We start from the raw sequence: 25393 nt of genomic DNA, 5'->3' as shown, positions 1-25393 counted from the left end.
GTCCCTTTACCTTTACAACAAGGAAGATCCATGTTTGGCCCTCTTCTGCTTTTTTTAAAAAAAAACTTAACTGGCTGGTGTGTTTTGGTACTTATCTGCTATTCAACTATTCATTTGTAAATGTTTTTTAAAAGTTTTACTTGAGTGTAATTTTTTGGTATTTTATATTGTTAGTTGCCAAGGGTGTCCCCAGGTGGAAAGGTAAGACATGCATTTACTAAAATAAGATAAATCTTGCGGCATTCCTAACATACCAGGGAATATGTAAATCTGTCTAGCACTACAAGTCCTGTTTCAGCTTAAGAACCATAGTGTGCTATTCTGTCTATCAACTAAACATTCATCTCTCTTACCAGTCTTAAAAGAATTTTTTAGGAACTCTGTGGAAATGTTCTCCTTTGCTCCTGTATTCTCCATTTTCAGGTAGCTCTTATTATATTTAATTCCTAACTGCCATTCATTAATCTGTTCATTACTAACAAACATACCAGATCAGACCATTAGCCTACTTGCCCAATCCAAGATGGACCATCTTTATCTATGCCAGTTTTCATTCGCATTCATTTTTAAGACCCAATGATGTCCCCTAACCACAGTAAATCCTATAACAGGAATGAAACATACTCTTGAAATACAGAAGTACTGAGTTAAATGTAAGAATCAATTTTAGGCCATTAGTACATCAGACTGTTAAAACATACTGCTTGAGGTATTGGCAGTAACAAATGTTCTAACTGAATGCAAAATATTGTACAATGCCTTATATTACCAGCAATTCTGAAGTGACAGCTAGAAAGTCAATGTTAAAAGAAATTTAGAAATGAAATGTATAATTCAAACTCTGTTCCTTTTGAATGCTTCAAATCTTCAGCTAAGCAGACCTCCAGCTCCCTCAAAACACCAACCTGTATTTTCTAATTTTACTGAGTTCTTCTGTTACTAGGTGGTGTTCTACTAACTCATAATCATATAGAGTTCTTGAAGAACAATACTGATATCCTGGCTAGCAACCTGGGGGTTGTAGCATGCCCCTAAGTTGATGGGCATGTGGTAAAAGGCTGACTACAGGTACCCAAAGTGAATAGTTACTAATTCACTTACGTGCACAAATACACACTTTCTTGGAGTATGTTCTATGGAACTAAATGAGACTTTCTTCTGAGTAGACATATGTAAGATTGCGCTGAGATTATTGTGTTATCAGTTCAAGAACTGGTCACAAAATCCACAAGTCAACCTTACAACAATGACCACAATTTTCAGTATCACTAAGCTCCAGAACAGATACTGAAGTATCCATAGCATTATCTACAAGAGGTCTTAAAACTGTGTCACAGAGAGCCACCCCTAACTCAAAAGAATTATTTGGGCCTCCAAGCGTAACCAGCACAAAGTAAAGACAAACAGCTCAGCTGGCAGCATTCAGTTATCTCCCGTCTGAGGTCAAGCAGATCAAAGGAGCAGACAGGGATCACAGAGATGCTTTCAGGTTCCCTGCAGAAACAAAACAGGCCATGAAAAATAAAGGGTTGCATTGCTGGTCCCTCACTACTACCACTTGAAGAAGTGGGTGGGCACATGGCCCCTGACTGGGAGAGAATGAAACAATACTTTCTACTGCAGTCCATGTCTTTTGGGCTAGGGATGAGTCTACTTTACATTACCCCCAGGGTACCTCTCTTAGGAGCAGCCAGACTCTCAATGTGAGAAGTATGGCTCCGAACCACAGTGCAGACATTAAAAGTACAAGATATCTCTAAGGATCCTTTAAATTCTACCCCACTTACATCTCCACAGTTCATTATGATGAACATTGATCCCTTCAACTCTATAGGAGAGGAGGGAGGGCAGGAAGATTCCTGCTACTCCTTTGTCCTGAATGAAGTCTGCCGGTTTAGGATAAGTTTATCCTATTCTTTCCAATATACAAAGCCCAACTGGAATGGGGACAAATGGCATCTTATACCAACCTGGAAATCTTTAGGAAGTTGACTCATTTTGACCAGGAATCCCACAATCAGAGTTGCAGTATTTATTATTATTATGCCAAGCTTGCCAGCAACAACTTGCCACTAGTATTATTATTATTATTATTTAATTAACAATAGTACTGTGGTACTTACGTACTGGATTAAGCATTTCTTGCTATAGCATACAAACAAATTAGGACAGCTACTTTTATATTTTCCTGTTTTTGAGCTGCAAAGTGATCTGGAAGAGCAATACTTACAACTCAACAAATCAGAATGTGAGTGGACTAACAGGCACGAGGGCTCATGCAGAAACACCGCAGAGATTACTGAAGTTTAAGAGAACTATATGTGACACACACAACTTTATAAAAGGAGAAACAGGATTTCTATAATAGTACTGGAACCAATTTTGTTTCATATGGTAGAAGTTAAATCATTTTAAGTTTCACTAAGGGAGACCACTGCTGACATCTCACGTCAGCAACAGGGCAATTTCCCAACATAGACAAAGCCTAGAGGGGCCACCTCTCACCCTGAATTTTATAATGTCAGCCAAGCTCAGCTGGCAAGCTATAGATATCAGCTCCTCAGGATAAACTCCAGACCTTTGGAATTCAACCCATGGATGGTTCACCTGGTGTTGCTGTTAGGCCACAAACTCAGGATGCTACTGAAGGACCCATGCTTTAGATCTGACTGTTTAGATGTAGGAAAAACATCTGTGGCAAGGCTAAGCGAGGAATCTTTTTGAAAGTATTTATTCTGCTATATTGAGGGCTTCTTTGTGTCTCATTTAAGCTGAGTACGTATCACCCACATAAATTATCCTCTGCAAATGTCCACATTCTGTCTCCCAGTTTAGGAATCACTACAATATTTTGCCTATTTCTTTTGCAGACTTTATCAATGTCACCATAAGGGCATTCAAATTTAAGAAACACATTTAAAGGTCAACTCCACTGAAACATGATGCAGTCAAATTATTCCATAGTATCCCATTTCAGCAATAAAAGGTGAGGAAATAAGGGCAGCCCCTTTGCCAGAAAAAACTCATGATTAACCAGTATTATGAACCGTGTGTCTGTCTCTATGGATGGATGGATAGAAGGATATAGATATAGTTATAAGTTGGTGGGTGCTCGAGTTTCTGGGTGCTCTTAACCCCTGGACCCAGCAAATGTTAAAATATAAGCCAGGCTGGCTTCCTGAAGAAGTAATCGCCTTGGGAGATGGACCATTGGAAGACTCCCTGAGTGAGTGCCTGAGGGCCCTGCTCTTGCCACTTACCATCTGGCCTGGGGCGGGGCCTGGGGCCTCACAAGGACTGCGTGCTGCTTGCTGCCTGCTGCCCAGGAAGACTCCCTGAGTGAGTGCTTGAGGGCCCTGCTCTTGCCACTTACCATCTGGCTTGGGGCGGGGCCTGGGGCCTCACAAGGACTGCTCTGCTGCCCAGGAAGACTCCCTGAGTGAGTGCTTGAGGGCCCTGCTCTTGCCACTTACCATCTGGCCTGGGGCGGGGCCTGGGGCCTCATAAGGACTGCTCTGCTGCCCAGGAAGACTCCCTGAGTGAGTGCTTGAGGGCCCTGCTCTTGCCACTTACCATCTGGCTTGGGGCGGGGCCTGGGGCCTCACAAGGACTGCTCTGCTGCCCAGGAAGACTCCCTGAGTGAGTGCTTGAGGGCCCTGCTCTTGCCACTTACCATCTGGCCTGGGGCGGGGCCTGGGGCCTCATAAGGACTGCTCTGCTGCCCAGGAAGACTCCCTGAGTGAGTGCTTGAGGGCCCTGCTCTTGCCACTTACCATCTGGCTTGGGGCGGGGCCTGGGGCCTCACAAGGACTGCTCTGCTGCCCAGGAAGACTCCCTGAGTGAGTGCTTGAGGGCCCTGCTCTTGCCACTTACCACCTGGCCTGGGGCGGGGCCTGGGGCCTCACAAGGACTGCGTGCTGCTTGCTGCCTGCTGCCCAGGAGGACTCCCTGAGTGAGTGCTTGAGGGCCCTGCTCTTGCCACTTACCATCTGGCTTGGGGCGGGGCCTGGGGCCTCACAAGGACTGCGTGCTGCTTGCTGCCTGCTGCCCAGGAGGACTCCCTGAGTGAGTGCTTGAGGGCCCTGCTCTTGCCACTTACCATCTGGCCTGGGGCGGGGCCTGGGGCCTCATAAGGACTGCTCTGCTGCCCAGGAAGACTCCCTGAGTGAGTGCTTGAGGGCCCTGCTCTTGCCACTTACCATCTGGCTTGGGGCGGGGCCTGGGGCCTCACAAGGACTGCTCTGCTGCCCAGGAAGACTCCCTGAGTGAGTGCTTGAGGGCCCTGCTCTTGCCACTTACCACCTGGCCTGGGGCGGGGCCTGGGGCCTCACAAGGACTGCGTGCTGCTTGCTGCCTGCTGCCCAGGAGGACTCCCTGAGTGAGTGTTTGAGGGCCCTGCTCTTGCCACTTACCATCTGGCTTGGGGCGGGGCCTGGGGCCTCACAAGGACTGCGTGCTGCTTGCTGCCTGCTGCCCAGGAGGACTCCCTGAGTGAGTGCTTGAGGGCCCTGCTCTTGCCACTTACCATCTGGCCTGGGGCGGGGCCTGGGGCCTCATAAGGACTGCTCTGCTGCCCAGGAAGACTCCCTGAGTGAGTGCTTGAGGGCCCTGCTCTTGCCACTTACCATCTGGCTTGGGGCGGGGCCTGGGGCCTCACAAGGACTGCTCTGCTGCCCAGGAAGACTCCCTGAGTGAGTGCTTGAGGGCCCTGCTCTTGCCACTTACCATCTGGCCTGGGGCGGGGCCTGGGGCCTCATAAGGACTGCGTGCTGCTTGCTGCCTGCTGCCCAGGAGGACTCCCTGAGTGAGTGCTTGAGGGCCCTGCTCTTGCCACTTACCATCTGGCCTGGGGTGGGGCCTGGGGCCTCACAAGGACTACGTGCTGCTTGCTGCCTGCTGCCCAGGAAGACTCCCTGAGTGAGTGCCTGAGGGCCCTGCTCTTGCCACTTACCATCTGGCCTGGGGCGGGGCCTGGGGCCTCATAAGGACTGCGTGCTGCTTGCTGCCTGCTGCCCAGGAGGACTCCCTGAGTGAGTGCCTGAGGGCCCTGCTCTTGCCACTTACCATCTGGCCTGGGGCGGGGCCTGGGGCCTCACAAGGACTGCGTGCTGCTTGCTGCCTGCTGCCCAGGAAGACTCCCTGAGTGAGTGCTTGAGGGCCCTGCTCTTGCCACTTACCACCTGGCCTGGGGCGGGGCCTGGGGCCTCACAAGGACTGCTCTGCTGCCCAGGAAGACTCCCTGAGTGAGTGCTTGAGGGCCCTGCTCTTGCCACTTACCACCTGGCCTGGGGCGGGGCCTGGGGCCTCACAAGGACTGCTCTGCTGCCCAGGAAGACTCCCTGAGTGAGTGCTTGAGGGCCCTGCTCTTGCCACTTACCATCTGGCCTGGGGCGGGGCCTGGGGCCTCACAAGGACTACGTGCTGCTTGCTGCCTGCTGCCCAGGAGGACTCCCTGAGTGAGTGCCTGAGGGCCCTGCTCTTGCCACTTACCATCTGGCCTGGGGCGGGGCCTGGGGCCTCACAAGGACTACGTGCTGCTTGCTGCCTGCTGCCCAGGAGGACTCCCTGAGTGAGTGCCTGAGGGCCCTGCTCTTGCCACTTACCATCTGGCCTGGGGCGGGGCCTGGGGCCTCACAAGGACTGCGTGCTGCTTGCTGCCTGCTGCCCAGGAGGACTCCCTGAGTGAGTGCCTGAGGGCCCTGCTCTTGCCACTTACCATCTGGCCTGGGGCGGGGCCTGACAGGCCTCACTAGGACAGTTGTTACTGCCGGAGAGGCACAGAGTGTTTTTAAAATGTTTTTAAAAATTTTCTTTGGATTTTTTGTATGTGGGGGGTGGGGGTGGGATGGATGTTTGGTTGGGCTTGGGGAATTATAATTTTTTTTATTTTGATGTTTTTGAAATTTTTACATTTTTTTGTTTGTATTGTTTTATTGGTTTTGTTTGTTTGTTTAAGGTGTTATTTTGTTTTTAGGGGGAGGGGTCAGGGCTGCCGGGGAGTGGGCCCCAGCCCACAAAATGGCTGGGGCATGTTCCACAGGGGGGGATGCACTGGGACAACCGATCTCAGTGATCACGGGTAGGAGGAGGAGTTACGCTAAGACCAGACCATGTCATTACAGAGGAGGCAGGTTTAGTCGTTGTCTGAGGACTATCCCTGCCTCCGGGTCTGGTCCTGACCGGATGGATACTAGAATCAGCAAGGGATACCCACATGGCCTGAAGGTGCTGCTGTGCAATGCCAGGTCAATGATTCATAAGACCACTGCCATCCATGACTTGATCATGGATGGAGGATTTGACCTGGCTTGTGTAACAGAGACTTGGTTGGGTGAAGCAGATGGGCCTGTTCTTGCCGCTGCTTGTCCACCAGGTTTCTCTTACGCACAGCAACCCAGGTCACGTGGGCGGGGAGGGGGGGTTGCAGTGATTTTTAGGAAGTCATTAGTTTGCACCAGGCGTCCTATTGGGAAGACCCAGTTTTCTGAGTGCATGTTCTGGAAGTTGGGCAATAGGGGCAGTACAGGATTCCTTTTGGTGTACCGACCTCCCCGCTGCGCCAAGGATTCCCTGCCCGAGCTGCTTCAGGTCGTGGCGGATGTTCCCCTGGAGACACCTAGCCTGATCGTCCTAGGGGATTTTAACATCCATGCCGACACGACCTTACAAGGGGCCGCTCGGGACTTCGTGGAAAGCATGGCCTCCATGGGGCTGTCCCTGAATAAGTCTGGCCCAACCCATAGCCACGGACATGCCTTGGACCTGGTGTTTACCTCTATGGATGTTGGTGATCTGACACTAAGTAAAAGCGAAACGAAAGAAGTGCCATGGTCAGATCATTTCCTGGTGCAACTGGACTTCTCTGCGACCCATCCCCTCTGCAGGGAGGTGGGACCAATTCGGATGGTCCGCCCCCGCCACTTAATGGATCCAAATGGTTTCCAGAGAGTGGTAGGGGATGCTTTATCCCATGTTGATGGCCTTTCAGCTGATTCCCTGGTGGCCCGCTGGAATGTGGAGTTAACCAGGGCTATTGACTGTTTGGCTCCGAAGCGCCCTCTCCGATTGCATGGAGCCCGGACAGCCCCGTGGTTTTCCACGGATCTGAGGGCAATGAAACAATCGTTGAGACGGCTAGAGCGCCGGTGGCGGATAACTCATTCCGAATCTGACCGGACACAGGTTAGAGCTCAACGTCGAGCCTACCAAGTGGCGATAGCGACGGCGAAGAAGAATTTCTTCACCGCCTCTATTGCATCTGCAGAAAACAGCAGCAGGAGACTCTTTCAGGTGGTTCACAATTTAGCGGAACCACCTGCAACATCGGGGCCCAGTACGGGCCACATGTTCTCCTGCAATGATTTTGCAAAGTTTTTTGCAGATAAAATCGCCCAGATTCGGGAAGAAGTAGACTCCACCGTGGGAGCAGGGCCGGGACGGGAGAGTGCTAGAGTTCTGTCTAGTCAAGTTGAGTGGGATCAATTTCAATCTGTTACCTCCGAGGATGTGGACAGGCTGCTTGGACGAGTGAAACCAACCACCTGTCTCCTGGATCCTTGCCCATCCTGGCTTATAAAAGCTAGCCGGGAAGGACTGGGCGATGGGCTTCGTGGGGTGGTGAATGCTTCCCTCCGTGAGGGAGCCTTCCCAGACCTGCTGAAAGAGGCGGTTATTAAACCGCTTCTTAAAAAACCATCTTTAGATGCGGCCATGATGGCCAACTATCGCCCAGTCTCAAATCTTCCATTCCTGGGCAAGGTGATTGAGTGAGCGGTTGCCGAACAACTCCAGGCACGCCTGGAAGAAGCGGACCATTTGGATCCCTTCCAGTCGGGATTCAGGCCTCATCGTGGGACTGAAACTGCCTTGGTCGCACTGGTTGATGATCTCCGGCGGGCTAGGGACAAAGATGAGAGCTGTTTCCTAGTTCTGCTGGATCTCTCAGCGGCGTTTGATACCATCGACCATAGCATCCTTCTGGACCGTCTTGAGGGGCTGGGAGCTGGGGGCACTGTTATACAGTGGTTCCGCTCCTTCCTCCTGGGCCGTGTTCAGAAAGTGGTGGTGGGGGATGAGTGTTCAGACCCCTGGGCTCTCACTTGTGGGGTGCCTCAGGGTTCTGTCCTCTCCCCCATGCTTTTCAACATCTACATGCGGCCGCTGGGAGAGATCATCAGGAGGTTTAGGCTGGGTGTTCATCAGTATGCGGATGACACCCAGCTCTACCTCTCTTTTAAATCAGAACCAGTGAAGGCGGTGAAGGTCCTGTGTGAGTGTCTGGAGGCGGTTGGAGGATGGATGGCGGCTAACAGATTGAGGTTGAATCCTGACAAGACAGAAGTACTGTTTTTGGGGGACAGGAGGCGGGCAGGTGTGGAGGATTCCCTGGTCCTGAATGGGGTAACTGTGCCCCTGAAGGACCAGGTGCGCAACCTGGGAGTCATTTTGGACTCACAGCTGTCCATGGAGGCACAGGTCAAATCTGTGTCCAGGGCAGCTGTTTACCAGCTCCATCTGGTACGTAGGCTGAGACCCTATCTGCCTGCGGACCGTCTCGCCAGAGTGGTGCATGCTCTGGTTATCTCCCGCTTGGACTACTGCAATGCACTCTACGTGGGGCTACCTTTGAAGGTGACTCAGAAACTACAACTAATCCAGAATGCGGCAGCTAGACTGGTGACTGGGAGCGGCCGCCGAGACCATATAACACCGGTCTTGAAAGACCTGCACTGGCTCCCAGTACGTTTCCGAGCACAATTCAAAGTGTTGGTGCTGACCTTTAAAGCCCTAAACGGCCTCAGTCCAGTATACCTGAAGGAGCGTCTCCACCCCCATCAGTCTGCCCGGACGCTGAGGTCCAGCGCCGAGGGCCTTCTGGCGGTTCCCTCATTGCGAGAAGCAAAGCTACAGGGAACCAGGCAGAGGGCCTTCTCGGTAGTGGCGCCCGCCCTGTGGAACACCCTTCCAGCAGATGTCAAAGCGATAAACAACTACCTGACATTCAGGAGACATCTTAAGGCAGCCCTGTTCAGGGAAGTTTTTAACGTGTGATATTTTACTGTATTTTTGGTTTTTATGGAAGCCGCCCAGAGTGGCTGGGGAGGCCCAGCCAGATGGGCGGGGTATAAATAATAAATTATTATTATTATTATTATTGAAAGCAGACAGATGGGAGAGGCCCCTCCTCCAGATCTGAGTCAGGTAGAAGACGAAAAGAAGAGTTTTTGAAGAGTGGAATGGAGATTTTAGAATGGAGTTTTTGCAGTGATACTGCAGATGGTAAAATGCAGCAAGCTGGAGAGAGGGTCAGACCCATGTTTTAGAGTTATCTTTGATTTCTGTTTGAATCTAAGGCTGCAGCTATGGGAGAGACCAGACCCTCTTGGAGTGCAATGGTGGGAGCCCCTCCAACACAGGGGCTCGGCTTGTATATATGTGTAAATAAACCATATATCATAAAGACACCAGAGTCTTTACCGTGCCTCATTTCCAAAAGGAAACAGGGACCCTGGGTGAGTGGCTGGAACTCCTAGAATCTCGCACCACTGAGAGGTTGGGGTTGTGCGAAATAATATTAAAGCTGCTCCACTGAGCTAGAAGACTAGTGGCAAGAGAGGAAGAAATTTGCAGGGTTGTCCATTCAAATTTCAATAATTCTGATTGAAGTTAAGGAAGTTACAGAGTCAGTCTCAAAGTATATACGAGTAACCAGAGTTTGGGTTATTAAATTTTATCAAATTATATGGACACGATGCAAATTTGTGGCTCATTGCTGTGGGTGTTGTCATTAAGACTTCTTAAAACTGGATTGCATTAATTTATTTTTCATCATCAAACATCAAAAGTTCAGTCTGCCACAGAAGCACAAACTGAACTTTTTGTAATGATCTTATAGATCGTTAATTCATTCAGGGTCCACATTTCTAAATTCAGTGAAGACTAGTCTAGCCGTACTTCAATTGATCCTTGTAAGTGACTAGAAGTTCAAATAGGCTAGGGAGGGCAAGGGGTAAATTAGAACAGGCATATTTAATTCTAAGAAGCTTGGAGAATCCCCCCCCCCCATAGCTTTACAAGCTTTACAAGGATTGATTTATAACAAGTATTATTATTTTAGGGGGGAAACTACTCATTTAACAAAAAATACCTGTAAAAATATGCAGAATATGCAGAATCTGTATCTAGGGTTAACACAGAGTGCATTTTACCTGTAAGATGAACTTAACTTGCACAGGCTGTCTTACATATAAAATATCCTGCTATATTTAAAGAATACAAAAAAGTGCAGTTGAATTTAAGTGTGCTCCCACACAATGACCAAGCATTTCAACAAAATCTGCACCAAGAATTGTTCTTCATATTGCTAGATAATGTCACTGAAGAAGTCAATCGGAAAGTTTCATTTTATTTAATATTAATTGTAATGGCATTATTGAAAAGGGGGAGCACAACTGATCCCCACTCTGATACCCTGAAATGCTCCTGAATGCATAGATGAGCTGGGAATCCCCCCAGAATGCAGGTCTGCACTTGCTAAGAGGGGCTGTATACATCCTTCAATAACCACCCTGTTTAATTAAGGTAGCACTGCAAGTTTTCCCAAGCACTTGTTCAGCCACTGCCATTTGCTTTCTAGGAGATACGTTCTCACAATGTTCAAAGGTAAGCACACTACAACTTATGTATTCTTGGGGGTTCTATTACAATTTTCCATCTCCAAAAATCAAACATGATACAATTGTCAGTGAAAATTATTCTTTTAACTATGACATTCCCACTAGGAGTCTTGGATGCTTTACAACAAAAGTCAGGCCATTGTATAATGTAAGCATAAATATCAGGTTGCATCACTGTACTAGTGATGGACCACACGCTGCAATATGTTAGAACTTAAAGGCTGCCAAAATTATGATCTGGTAATGATTAGCAAAAGAATGCTACACAGTTGTTTCTAATTGCAATCCTTCATGCATATTTAAAACAGGGTGTATGAACACAGCTTACAATTAATTTACATGGCTTCTTTAAACTGTATTGCGATAAAATGAGACAACCCAACAGTTAATTTTAAGAAGTGTTTGTAAATCATTCATGTATAACAGGGAAGTGGGCAGATTCCAATATGTCACATTAAAAATGTTTTTTACTGCTTCCTAACCACAATTTAGTCAACATGAATGTAGTCAAGATGCATAATTTCGTATTTTAAACTCTTGCATATCTCAGTACACATTTTTCCCCCTGAAGACATATTCCTGCAGGGGGTTGGACTAGATGATCGTCAGGATCCCTTCCAACTCTCCTATCCTATCCTATCCTATCCTATGACTTTTATGACTTACCTAGGTACCCATTTTAGTCAAGAAAGGCCTTTTACTCGGCAGTTGCACTCTTTTTCCAGTACACTATGGAGGACTGAATACCTGTTGCACAGAAACAACCCTCAAGGCAGCATACGCAGCAGAAAGCCCTTACCAATTTTTCATCAACTGTGATGAGTTGCGTGTCTTGAGCTTGGTCCTGTGCCAGCCGCCATGTGGAAGTGTTCAGTGACCTGCAGTGCAAGACTTGAAGTTAAAAAATGATTCATGCAATGAGAAAATAGAGGCAGACAAATCTTACATAAACAAGTTACTTTAACAATATCCATCTTGTAAAAAAAGGGGAGAGAAATGAGGGCTCAAAAATCCACCCACCTCCCGCCACCCCCCAATTAGTTCTGTCTACTGAGTTTTTGGCAGACTCTCACTTAGCAGTTCACAACAGGCTGCACTTTATGTCAGCCTACAGGCTCTCTGTCACACAGAGACTGCCAGTGGCAAGGACTGTACTACTCTATGCAAGTACAGTAGCTGGTTTGTCACGAACAAACAGGAAAAAAATGCAAAGCTACTGCGACTCCTCTGGAACTCTGAACCTCAATGAAGCATCAGAGGACTTAAACTCATTAGTCCCTTTCCAAACAATTCAAACTGCAGTGGAAGTTTCAAGGCAGGATCATAAATGAAAGAACACTCCTGAGACTAGTTAAGACACAGATTCTGAATTAATGCCTAGGCCCTGTTCAACATTTCTCTGATGTACACATTTATCTACAAATAGCCACTGTAACTGACTTCTAAAGATCTGTCCCAGAAAAATGATTCGAGTCATTTCTATGGTTCAGTTAGTACATTAGGCCAAACACTGGGCTGGATCCAAAAGTTGTCCTTGCGCTGGACAAAAGGACTGACATTTTGCAATGGGAACGCTGTGCAAGAAAATCCAAGTAAATTCAAAGAGGTTGCATAGCCTCTTGTGTAGGCAGAAGGAAAGAGAACTGCTACAGAATTAACCTCTCATATCACTAGGCGAATTCTTGCTCAAGCATGTGATGAAAGCGGTGGCAGCTCTTTTCCTTCTCAAGGTTCTTTGGATCCAGCCCATTGTCTTCAACTGTAGTTATCAATATTCATTAAATAACTGGAAGCAAAGTAAAAAAGCAAGAAGTTGATGAAAGATTCCAAGCACACACTTTTTCCCCAAGATGAAGCTTGAGACTTCATCTTTTTTATTACTCTACTGTTTTTATTAATTTACTGTATGCCACTTTGTAATCAAGATACCAGTACAGCTCATAATGTTTTATTGTTTACCTTAAAAAGCAAGACAGAGCATTATAAATATCCATCTATTTCACTTCCATCCCACTCCTCTTTGGGAAACATCAGATCAGCAAGTTTACTACAGACAGAATTTAAAAACCAGACTCCTTTTAAGTTTTGAATTGTCTCTGAAGCAGTTACATAATTCACAAAGCAAGCAGACTTCCAAATGCAAATTATATTTTGAGTTTATGAGGTGCCGTAGCTGCCTTGCTGGCATAGATTCCACCACTACATGAGCATCACAATTTTTGAACGTCAGCTATTTCGTCTGACTGTAATTTGAACAAGTTTGAAAGACAATATGTCCCACTCCCACAAACCATCAAACAGAAAGCAAAAAAATAGTTTACTTCCTCAATATTAGCTTTCTAGTAGCTTATACTTTAAACTGTGGTGATTAATTGAGAGCACTTTCAAGCATGCAAACTTAACTAGTATTTTATCTTGGTTATAACACATCATTCTTAATAATGACTAGAAATCAGGCTTACCCAGATGTGCGATATTTTAACAAAGCGAAGCAAGCTTCCAAAGCAGAGACTATCCCAGTTGTTTCCGACTGAAAATGAACTTTAAGGCTACTCACAAAGTTCCGTTTATTAGAAGAAAATAGCTAAGAGTGTCTCACATGCTGCCTTGTGAACTCCAGAAAGCTAAAAAATATATATCTGAATGGCTCCCAATGTGAAGCAAACAAGATAAAGCCAGAATTTCAGGCAAGTGGTACATTCTCTTCTTAAAAGTTTGGACATAATAAGAATCACAAGAAAAAAGGGGCAATAAGATGGTGCTATCATATCTTACATAAGAACAGGGCAGAAAGCAGGGCCACACAGCCAAGGATCAGGCAGGTAGGTGTGAGGGCAGACACTTTCTGAAATAGCCTGCTCTTAAGCTCTTTAGGGCTTTAAGGCACAAACCAGCTCTTTAAATCAAGCTTGGAAACAAAATCAGTTTAGAGACATGCTCCAACTGCTGAAACCCAGACAATAATTTGGCAGAACCATTTTTGCACTCACTGAACCTTATAGAACTGTTTTTAAAAGCATCCCTACATTGCAGCAATACAGCACTATCTGAAAGTAACCAAGGCAGAGGTGACCGCTAATCTGTGGCCCTCCAAATGTTGCTGGGCCTGACAGGAGTTGCAAGTTCAACCTCTGGAGGGCCACAAGTTAGTCATACTCTACTACAGGATGAGTTACTGACACCAAGACCATCGTCTCCAGAAAAGGCCTAACCAGCCAAAGCTACCAAAAGGCAATTCCTGCCACTGTGGCCACCTGTAAATCTAAAGAGAGTGACAAGTGAGGATTAGAACTACCCGCACGCTATGCACCTGCTGCTTCAGGGAGAATGCAGCCCATCTGTGCAAGCTAGATGAGGTTCTATTGCATTTTTGATCAAATATTCTCAAAAGGCAAGCACAGCCAATCTTCAGCATGCCATCAAGTTCCATTCTTTGCCAATAACATCTGTACAAGGCTGTTAATATTATCAGTGTTAGAAAATGGGATAGGAATGCCAGGAGCCATGTGGCTCCTGGGATTTAGGACAAAATGTCTGGGCACCTTTTTTTTGCTGCTCTGCTATCAGACCAGGCAGCCCCGCAGCAAAATAAATAAAAAGGAGAGAAAAAATGCTGCCAGGCGAATCAGGGGGTCAGCAGGGTAGTGCAGCAGCAAAAGAGACGTCTTTTGCTACTGCTCTACCCTGCCAAACATCTGATTCATCCAGCAGCATGGCAGTAAAAAATGGTGCATCTTTTGCTGCTGCGCGGCTGGGCAAATTAGATGTTTGCCAAGGGTTGTGCTGCAGAAAAAGAGGCGTGTCTTTTGCTGCCGCTGTGCCCAGCAGACCAGATGACTGCAGCCAGGCAGGTGGAGATGCAAGGTGCCAAGGGCAGCCCCTGGACGTCTCCATCCAGTCGCAAAAGTCCGACTGCCAATCGCAAAATTCGACTGGTGCTCAGCCTTCAAACGCTGCATGGGGTACCCCTCAAAACTACTGCTCTTCAAATTGAGGAGATGCAGTTTCCACTTTAAACAAGTGAGTGAAAGTCATAGTTCATGGATTTACACTCTGAATAAAAACAAGGCAGAAGTGATGATGGTTGGTGGTCCCTGGACCGCAGTGTTTTTGTAGGTGATTGATGGTGTTCGCCTCTAGCTGCAGCTGATCAGGACCACAGGAGTTGACTGACTGCTGTCAAGACCCAGGAAACCAAGATCGCTGCTAAATACATTATGCTGTGTGTTTCTCCATAAATAAATATAGCTATCAGTTGAATCAAAACCTTCAAGACCTGGAAATATCCAGTGGGATTTACATCCAAAGAAGTTACATTCAGAGAGGGTGGGGGTACACTGTACAATGTATGGAATTTATTTCAATCAAATAACACCAGTCCGTTTCTCTATTGCTTTTGTTTGTTTGTTTGATCCTAACACCACAGGGCCACTTCCACCATTAAAGTATAAAATGAAAACACAAAATACATCTCATAAAATGATCAAAACAAACAAAACAAACACACCCCCATAACAATATACATATTTACTACTTATCTGGCAGTTTTTAAATCCTGCTAATTTTCCTAGAATTAATTGCATTAATTTTCCACAGTTACATTTGTGCAGACAAGCCACTACATGCCTAGGAAGTGCTATGAAATATTTATTTTGTGACATATTAACAGGGAAAAAGAGATAGAAAAATCAAGCTCTTTTCTATGTTGCATAACTTTTCCTGTCTAAAGACAATTTTATTCAACACAGGAAACAGGGCAAGTGACCTTTACTATGTTATATTTATAAATATCTAAAAATAATTGTGTTTGTACCCTAAACTAAAGATATTGTAGATAAACAGAATTTGAAACACAGATCTAAAATGAAAATGTTCAAAAGGATAGATAGTACACATAGAGGAACTCAACTTGGAGAAAAAAGCTACCTGACATTATGTCCGGACAAGGACAGGTGATTTCACTATATTAGTCTCCTGCAACAACATTGTCTTGGAAACACAGATGCCACTCATTTGGTACATGAATAAAAACCAAAATAAAACTAATTTTAACATTACTAGCCAAAGGTCAGGCAGCTACTTGGTATCATGTATCAAAGCCAATTACTACAGAAAGTTCACCTGTCTTTTGAAATTGAACTCATGACCCTTTAGGTAATAAAAACATGATTTAGGAAATGAACAACTACTAGGCATTTCATATGAGCGTTACAAATAGATATACAACTGAAGCCCCCCAATGTTGATCACAGCCAATGGTGGTATCAAACTCCAAGTGAAAAAAGTGCATTTCTTTATGCTTCCGTAGCATCAGATGCCAAAATAGGTCAATCAGAGTGCTATTTATACATACAATTGCTTAAGAAAATGAGTAATTTGATAACAAAATTGCTGAAAGAAAGAGTCATCCACTGATAACTAGCCAAGGAACTGCTTCCTAGACCAGACAAGGTAGACAGACCATGATGCTGATTCCAATAACTGCTGCAGCAAAACAACAACAACTTTTCAGCTTAAGAAGGAATACAAAATCTAACAGAACAGTAATTATGCCCATGCAGCATCTCCTTAGCTCCTGACTAGTACTGTACTGGAATTCTGTATTTGTGGGCGGCTGGTGGGAACAGGGAGACGACTGGGGGAGGAAGGATTACAAATTTGCAAAAACCACAGGTGACCTAAGTTCTGCCCTGCCAGTGTTTTCTGAAATGTCAAATGTCTCCCCACACAAATATATTCAGATTGTACCAAAAGCCGCAGTAAATAACAAGTGTGCTTTTATTATCACAAAGTAGTACAAAAGTCAAAGGGTTTAATTCCAGAACTGCGAGGAATGAAACAGCTAACGTTCCACAACCCACCTCTGTGTTCAGGAAAGACTATGATATTCTACTTTTCCAAACTCCTTCTGAATTTTATAAATTAGTTAAGGGGGCGGGGGGGGGGCAGCACCTTCCAGATAACAAGACAGGTACAGCATCTTCAAACTTTAAAATGTGTATGAGTGGCATAGTTACGGAAGATAAGCCTTATAGAAAGTTTATTAACATACAGAAAGTAAAATAAGTTGCCAAAAACAGCAACACTGAATTTAGTTATATGGAACATCATGATATAGAAGCTACTTAATGTGTTCTAAATGTTGTACATCACCCTGGGATCTTTTGATGAGGGACAGTATATAAATCAAATAATAAAAAATTAATAATTAGTGTGGTGCTAATGAATGCCAAGGTTGCAGGTTTGATCCCTGTAAGGAACAGCTGCATATTCCAAATTTGTAGGGGGTGTAACTAAATGATCCTTGTGGTCTCCTCCAACTCCATGATTCTAATTATACAGTCAAATCATTAGTCCATCTAGCTTAGTTGTGTCTACACTGACTGGTAGCTCCCCAGTTTCAGATACTAATGCTTCACAGTCCTACCGGAGTGGTCAAGGACTGAGGCTAGAACTTTCTGCATACAAAGCATGTACTTTGCCACCAAGCCGCAGATGCTCTTTCTCCAATTTTGATTTATTTTACTTAAATTATTTCTTAAACCTTCTTTCAACAAGACATCTCAGAATGAAACAAAAAAGTGTGAATAAAACTAATTCACGGCACAAATACAGTTTACAATCAACAAATAAAACACAATGAAACAAGTGACAATTTAAAAAACAACAACTAAAAGAACTGAATGGAGATAAAATCCAGAAATTATCTAAAATGTCTACACAAGTAGGACAGCATTCATGTACTACTGAAAAACCTGTAACACTGGCACCAGGCATGTTTCTTTGGGAAGGGCATTCCAAAGACATGGTGCCACTGTGAAAAAGGCCCTCTCCTTCGTTAGAAATGTAACAGATTTCTACTAATGCCTGGAGTAAGCCTGTTACAAAAGACACCCCAAGAGTCATTTTTGTGCTGCCAGTTGTCCCCAAGTCAAATGAACAGTTTCAAATAGCTAGTACAAGGGCTGCTGTTTATATGTGCAACTAGTTATCTCCCCCTAGTAATTAATAAAAGTCATATTGTGAAAAACGATCAACACTGACCTCGTTCACTTATTAACTGTTAATGAGTTTGCTCACTTCTGATCAAAGGAGTTTGCGCCTTTAGTAAGAAAACTTACAATAACGTAGGGCACAGTACAACTATAAGGGCAAAATATAACATCACATTTGTTATATAATATAACATCAACTCCCTTCTCTTGAGGGGGCCCAGTTAGTGCCATTGCCTTCCGTTAAGAGTTTGGGTGTAATCCTTGACGCCTCCCTTTCCATGGAGGCGCAAGTTACAGCAACAGCCAAGGCGACATTTTTCCACCTTCGCCGCATCAAGCAGTTGGTCCCTTACCTTTCCCGCCCCGACCTGGCCACAGTGATCCATGTGACAGTCATCTCCAGGCTTGACTACTGTATTTCGCTCTATGCGGGGCTGCCCTTGAAGCTGTCCCAGAAACTCCAGCGGGTACAGAATGCTGCAGCGAGGCTCCTCACGGGGTCTCTGCCATGGGAGCATATTCACCCAGTGCTTTACAAGCTGCACTGGCTCCCGGTGGAGTACAGGTTCAGATTTAAGGTGCTGCTTTTGACCTTTAAAGCCCTTCACGGCCTAGGACCCTCGTACCTACGGGACCGCCTCGCCTGGTATGCCCCACGGAGAGCCTCAAGGTCCATAAATAACAACACCCTAGTGGTCCCAGGCCCTAAGGAAGTTAGATTGGCTTCAACCAGAGTCAGGGCCTTTTCAGCACTGGCCCCAACTTGGTGGAACGTTCTGTCTCATGAGACCAGGGCCCTGCAGGATCTGATTTCTTTCCGCAGGGCCTGTAAGACAGAGTTGTTCCGCCTGGCCTTTGGCTTGGAGCCAATTTGATTCCCTCCCCCCCATTTTCTTTTTTCTTTTCCTTCTCTTGCAATGAGGCTACATTTTAATATTTTAATGTTCCATTATTTTAATGTTGTATTTTATTTTTGTTTTTAAGTTGTAATCATTCATCTTGTTTTTATTATTGCTTGTAAGCCGCTCTGAGCCCGGCCTTGGCTGGGGAGGGCGGGGTATAAATAAAAAATTATTATTATTATTATGCAATAGGTCTTCTCTTTCCATGCCCCCTGCCACCACCTTCTACCCCCAGGGTGTCTCCCCATTCTCAGGAGCAGATCTGGGGGGCATGCAATGGGAGGAGAGAAAAGAAAATTCCTGTTTTCATGAGTGGAACAAGCAAAAAGCCCCAACTGGATATCACCCATATGGGATTTTATCACTTTCGTCTTTCAATGGTCACTAGCTTGGTGGCCCCAACTGTCTTAGCAATAGTTCTGAAAAAGTATATATTAACTAATCATTTACTTAACAATTTAGACCAAAGCCATTAACACTATTATCTTACGAACTTATTATTCAAATATTTTTAACAAACCAATTATGTATATCTGCGTGAAGTATAACAGCATAACAAATAGGAAGAAGCAAGTGCAAGCAGATGCAAAAGAGGCACCTTTAATAGTTGTGCATAATTTCACAACAACTTCATAAACGGAGCTTTAGAGGGAATTTTAGCAAGTAAATTTAGCAGGTCCGCCATCCATTTTCCTTCTGGTCACTTCAGAAGAAGTGGGTATAAATGTCAAGAAGAATTAACACATTCAATGGCAACTCTTCACACAAATCATTCACACACAGGCTAGTCCATGTTTGTCACAATAGAAAACAAACCAGACACACTTGCCCCATTATACATCTCCTCAACGTACTTCTATTTTTTACAGTGCAATTCTTTCCCAACTGAAATACTCCCAAACAGTATGCACAGGACTGCATCCATAACTACCCTATGTAAAACCATCTCACATCTTATTCCGCTTTGCCATGTGCAGATGTGAATTTGCTCCCTGCTCTTAAATTTGCATTTTAAAGCACTGCACTTCGAACATGCTACACCCTTAAACATCTATTTAAAATATATACACACACTAATTACAAATCTACAAACAGTAGATTATGAATTATGAATATCACTGCATTTCTAGGTGAAACCAATAATCAGTCAGTTGACAAGTGTACACACAACTGGGGGCTGCATTTGGTCATGATGTTTTGAGTCTGAATAAATGGTTCTCTACAGAAAACAAGTTATCTATATTTATTTCAGGTTTTGCGGTATCAGCTGTGCAAAGGGCTGTTGCAACTCATCTGCTCTCTGGACAGGACTGTTCTGTTGAAGGATATATATCGACTCAAAGTATTGTGTAATATACGTACACAAAATAATCTTATTTTCAGAATGGAGAATTATTCTTTCAGAAGCACGGACTTCAAAGAGTTTATCCTGTTATGCCATACAAAAAATGCAATTGACATCCAGCATTATTAGCAGGAGTACTAAAATACAAAATAAATCTTTTTAAACAGAGAAATAAGAGGTAAACAACACCTGTAAGTTTTCCCTAATGAATACCTAGAGGTTTTTGCAGAGATTCAATGGAATCTGCACTCTGTGGCTGCTTTTAAATGAAATTTTTAAAACCTTGCAGACTTCTAATCAAGACTTACTGTTTAGTTTCATCTTGCTACAACTATTTCAAAAGATGCCTGCAAGTGGGTTGGTGAAAGTTCAATCTCTGTCAATCATGGAACTGAAACATACACAAACAAATAAGAGGCAACTTCTTCATTCAGAAATTGACTAAGGGCTCGTAATTTATTTATTTTTAAAATACAATAATAAGCAATGTTATGAATCATGTAAAAACACTGAACTTATTTTTCTGCTTTATCTAAAACTAAATGAATTTTATTTGGTCTAGAAAAAATATGTGATGTTAATCTGTATTGTCACCAATCATATTGATTGAAGAACAAAGTTCAAATACTGCTTGAAATTGCCAGCTCTCTTTGGATATAGGGAATGACCTTACCAATAGAATGGAAGTTTCTCACACTGACAATCAAATATGTGCTTTGTAATGAATAACATTCTTGAGATTCCTGAAAAACACAATGGCTGGTTAAGTAATAGATCTTTCAAAGAAGACTGTTTATCTGCCAGGAAAATATAGGTGTCAAAAGCGAGACAAACAATTGGAAGTCATGCCTCTCTAAAATGCAAGATGAATATTGAGCATATAGTGATACCGATTATTTGAACACAACAAAAATCATATTTGCATTTCAATTTGTTGTATACCATGCAGTAATTAGAACTGTGATATAATCTGAATTTTAAAAACCAGCATTGCTTTTGATTTATTCTCCTACAAAATTTGGTAGTAGGCTCTAATTAAGGGTGGCTTAAGACATCGTTAGTGTCTGATTTTTCCACTATTCAAAGAAATGTGAAAGTGGGCTCATTCTTTCAGCGAGTTAAAATCCTAAACTGCATAAGCAACCCAAGCAATTGCTTGAGGCAGTATTTTTAGGGGCACAGTGAAGCATCATGAAATCAGAGATGGACATCTTAGGAAACTTTACAATATAACTCATTGTGCAGGCACACGCAATCAAGTGCCTTTTATAACATTGCAGGGAATACTGGGACACACTTTCCACATGATGCTGTGTACCACTCGGGGCGATCTACTGCCTTGAGGTAGCACTAATTGGATATTTGGGTCCAAGGAGATCGCTTAAATACATCAATGTTTGTCTCAATGGGTTGAAAAGAAGAAGAATGCAATGTAAAGAAGCTGTTACTAGAAGTCCCCATTTTAGGATAACTTAAGACCAGTGTTTTTTTTCCTTTAAAAATGTTTAGTGGTACTTTCATTTGGACTCAAGAAAAGCGCCATTTTATAGTTCAAATCGGGGGAAATAAATACAGTAAAAGGGCCAAAGTACAAAGATTCACAGAATGTTTAGAGGTATGCATACCCCTGCATCACACCCCCCCCCCCGAAAAAAGCACTGCTTAAGACCACCCAAGAACTGAAGCTCCAATATTCAATATAGAATTCTTTTTTTAAATGTATTACCAATGAGTTCTAGGATACTGAAGACAACCCATAAAGCATTTGTCCAGAAGTGTAGCCATTTTAAACTATGCTAACATCAGGCTATAAAAATGTTGTAACTGCTCAGATCCTGATTCCCAATGACACAAACATTTGCATACAACTGCGAAGTTCATTAGAAAAGGACAGAGGTAGGCCAAGAGACAAGTAGGCCTTTATTTAAGAAGACCCTTGTAAACTACTTGTATTCCAACATTATACACATTTATTGGGAAACTTATTTTGCAGTAGGTCTCATTGAATCCATGTATAGGGGTTTGGGGTTTTTTTCAAAAGGAAATTTCTTTCATATTTTGCTCCAGTGCAGAGTCATTTCTTCTTTCTGGTTTAAGAAACAACAGCATAGGAATCTAAATCTTCTAGTTATTCAGCAGTGTTTCTGTGCAAATTTTTCCAACCAACACTGGTATATGTACTAACTGATAATAAAGCTATAATGGATGAGACAGGTTAGGGATGATTAGAAAAATCTTTATAGCCCAATCCTATAGTAAGGTAAGGCATGCCTTAAAATCAGTGCAGAAGAGTGTGCTTGATTCTGCAAAAGATCAGGACAATTTTCCCATATAGGACATTAGGGAGTACAGTATTTTATTCCTCCCACAGGTAAAAGAGTATACTTTTAAAAAAACCACAATAACCAATCAGATGGGTCAAATTTAGCCCAGAGAAGAGAGGGAGAAAAATACACAGAGAAAGACTATTCAAAAGGTAAGACTTTTCTTCCATAGAAGTTCCAAGAAAACCTCTGTAGCTCCTCCCTTCTGCTTCTCCCTCAAACTGGTTGTTGATAGCATCTGAATTGTGAACTTTCTTTAGCTCTAATTAGCTACAAATGTAGTAAGTTCTAATCATAGGCAACTATCAAACCTAAACAGTATGAAATGAATAAACTCTTTTTTATTTTCTCCACTAAATCAGCAATGAATGCGTTAGGGAGACTTTGGTTAAGATGCAAAGGAAAGGTCAAAATATGGTGTACATATACACATATTCACACACTATAATAATATTCAGGGCTTCCCAGTCCCCGAAGAGTTTGTCGACAGTTGAAATTTGTCATTCAGAAGCAGCTATAGTACAGGACATTGTCCATGCTGTAAATAATATGTGTGCGTGAAAAGAGATCAGGGGCCTTACAAAGATAGCTTTGAATATATTTATTCCAACATTTTTTAATGTCTTCATGTTCATATTCTCTCAAGCCATACAGATAGAAGAGTTTACTTACAACAGAAGTTACTGCAGTGGACTTCCTATTCACCCACAAGCAGAACAAGAATATCTCCATATGTATACTGTACAGTTTACACTATTTTTTAAAGGAAGAGGGAAACATGATTTGCAACTGTGGAAAGTTCTGAGAAAAGCACATCTTAAGTAAGCTTCAGTCAGAAGATCAACATTAATAAAGAAATCATCAGCATCACAAGAATGGAAAAACCAGGCTTCTGAAACGATGGGCTTCTTTCCCATACAGAAGTCAAATCAACATTAACACAAACCGGAAGGACTATCATCACAGTGACCGCTGTTGCAAAGGGCACGTTCTTATCTTGTACTGTATTGTATATACTGCCTTTCCGCACGGAAAAAGGCACAGGCCTACCTACTACTTCCTTTTACATTTCATGGCCTTCACCATGCCCGGCTGCTTGCAATTATCACCTTGCACCAAGTGACTGCACCTGACAACCAAACACTACGCTTCACGCAGCTGAGGTCTCCAAGCGAAAACATACAATAAACCTGTTTGTTTAGGTGCCTCTTGGACAATCTTTGTTGTTGTTTTCTATCTGAAAGGAGAGCTAATTCTCTTCCCCGTTTACAGCTGGACGCACAATGAACTGCGCAAAGTGGAGGCCAGAGAAAAGAATCAAAACCCTTAAGAGTTGGGGGTAGGCGAAGAGCTGCTTCCCCCTCACGAGTAGACTCCCAGGGGCATCCACAGGGGGGGGGGAGGCAAAGCTGGGTGAGGGGCGTCCCAGTTAAGTCTGCCGCATATAAACACGTGTATATGTGTACACACACACACACCCTGGCTCGTGGCCTCAACCCACGCCCTTTCTCTACGACGACACCTGGACAACGAGACACATAGACGCACCCATATCTCGTCCGACCCCCAATCCCATTCCTGGTCTGGTGGGTAGTGGAGGATGAGGGGCCACGGCCCTCCCGCTTCCCCTATCTACCCGCCGACGCGCCCGCTTCCCATATATATAGAGAGACAGATAGATATATACCTGGGCCCGAGGCCGCCGGTGGAGGCAACGGCTGCCGCTTCTCTCCCTGCCCCGCGCGCCAAGTGCCTCGCCGCCGCAGCCGCTGACATTGAGAGCTGCTGCAGAAGCAGCACCGCCGCCATGTTGGTGCGAACAGCTGCTGCGGAGACGGGGCGCCGCTAGGGACAAACCGCCTCCGTCCCGGCTGAAACGCGAACCGGGGGAGGGGAGGGGGAGAAGGAGATGAATGGCTGCTGCCGCCGCTGCCGTAATAACTTGCCACGAGAGGCGAGAGCAAAGAGAGGCGGCGGGGGAGGAGGGAGGGGCCGATTTTAAGCAAGAGGACAAAGTGAAAGGAGTGGGTGGGGTGAGGTGAGGGAGGTTAGGTATGGTGCAAATCATACCTGCGCCATCCCGCACGTGTCTATTTGGGAACCATTCCCGTTGGCTTCAGTGGGACTTGCTCCCATGTCAATCTCTCGTGGCTGCCGTAATAGCCACCGGCAGCTCCTGGAATGGCTTGGCAATATGTCTGTGTGATTTGAAGATTGTCGTTGGGCTAGGAAGGTTGCGAGGTGGGGGGGTGGGGGGGACGGGTTCAGTTCCCTCCCCAGCTAAGGAAGTTTGCTGCGTGACACTCAGCCAGCCTCTCTCAGCCTAACCTACCTCTCAGGTACAGATAGGTAGCCGTGTTGGTCTGCCATAGTCAAAATAAAAAAATTCCTTCCAGTAGCACCTTAAAGACCAACTAAGTTAGTTCTTGGTATGAGCTTTCGTGTGCATGCACATTTCTTCAGATACACAGTGTATCTGAAGAAGTGTGCATGCACACGAAAGCTCATACCAAGAACTAACTTAGTTGGTCTTTAAGGTGCTACTGGAAGGAATTTTTTTATTTCTACCTCTCAGGGTTCTTGTGAGGACAAAGTGGCTACAGGAAAGACCCCCCTTATGCTGCCTTGAGCAATTCTGAGGAAAGTTGGGATGTAACCAATAGAGGCAGGGGGCCTCCTTCCCCTCCCCACCCCAAGCCCCTTCGTTGGCCCGATCTTCCTCACCACCAGAAATGGCAGATAGGCAGGTGTGGTCTGGAGAACTTGGGCTGCTGACTGTCTGTCTGTCTGCTCACCCACCTCTGTTTCTGGGCACAATCCAGAGGTCAAGGTCAAGGAGGCAGATGTGGCGGCAGCTGCAGACACCTCTTCCTAGGTGCACAGCAACCCCTAGTCAGTCTCACAGTGGTCAGGGATGGTGGGAGTTGTGGTCCCGCAACAAATGGGGAACAGAGGTTGAAGAACTCGCCTAGACAGTCCTGCTGGGCCCCAGTCCTCCATGCTGCATCGCCCCGAGAGCAAGGATGGGTCAGTAAGTATACGTAGATCCTTCTGAACAGAGAGGGCCTTTGAGAGATGATGGACATATAAGTGTTCCTGGGCAGGTTTATGCAACCATCAGTTACTGAACCCTCCGTGTCACCCACTCCCC

At 44.8% G+C, this 25393-nt stretch overlaps 1 protein-coding gene across 2 annotated transcripts in view; it reads right to left on the bottom strand.

Moving 5' to 3' along the window:
• The window catches only part of NDUFS4 (NADH:ubiquinone oxidoreductase subunit S4), a 52473-nt gene extending 28384 nt beyond the window's left edge, over positions 1 to 24089 (bottom strand). The window contains exons 1-2 of one of the 2 annotated variants that reach the window (XM_082242300.1): positions 23930 to 24089; positions 11476 to 11554 (exon numbers count right to left, since the gene is read on the bottom strand). In XM_082242300.1, the coding sequence (XP_082098426.1) occupies positions 11476 to 11554; positions 23930 to 24051 (201 nt within the window). In that variant the 5' untranslated portion in view covers positions 24052 to 24089. Of the gene's footprint in view, positions 1 to 11475; positions 11555 to 20591; positions 20662 to 23929 lie in introns of those variants that run through there. The other variant, XM_082242301.1, reaches the window with a different exon arrangement.
• Between the last annotated feature and the right edge of the window lie 1304 nt (positions 24090 to 25393).

The sequence above is a fragment of the Podarcis vaucheri genome (assembly GCF_965113315.1).
Source record: "Podarcis vaucheri genome assembly, chromosome: 11".
Taxonomy (NCBI): Eukaryota; Metazoa; Chordata; class Lepidosauria; order Squamata; family Lacertidae; genus Podarcis; species Podarcis vaucheri.
The sequence above is the reverse complement of the archived record's forward strand: the minus strand, read 5'-3'. Positions and strand labels throughout refer to the sequence as shown.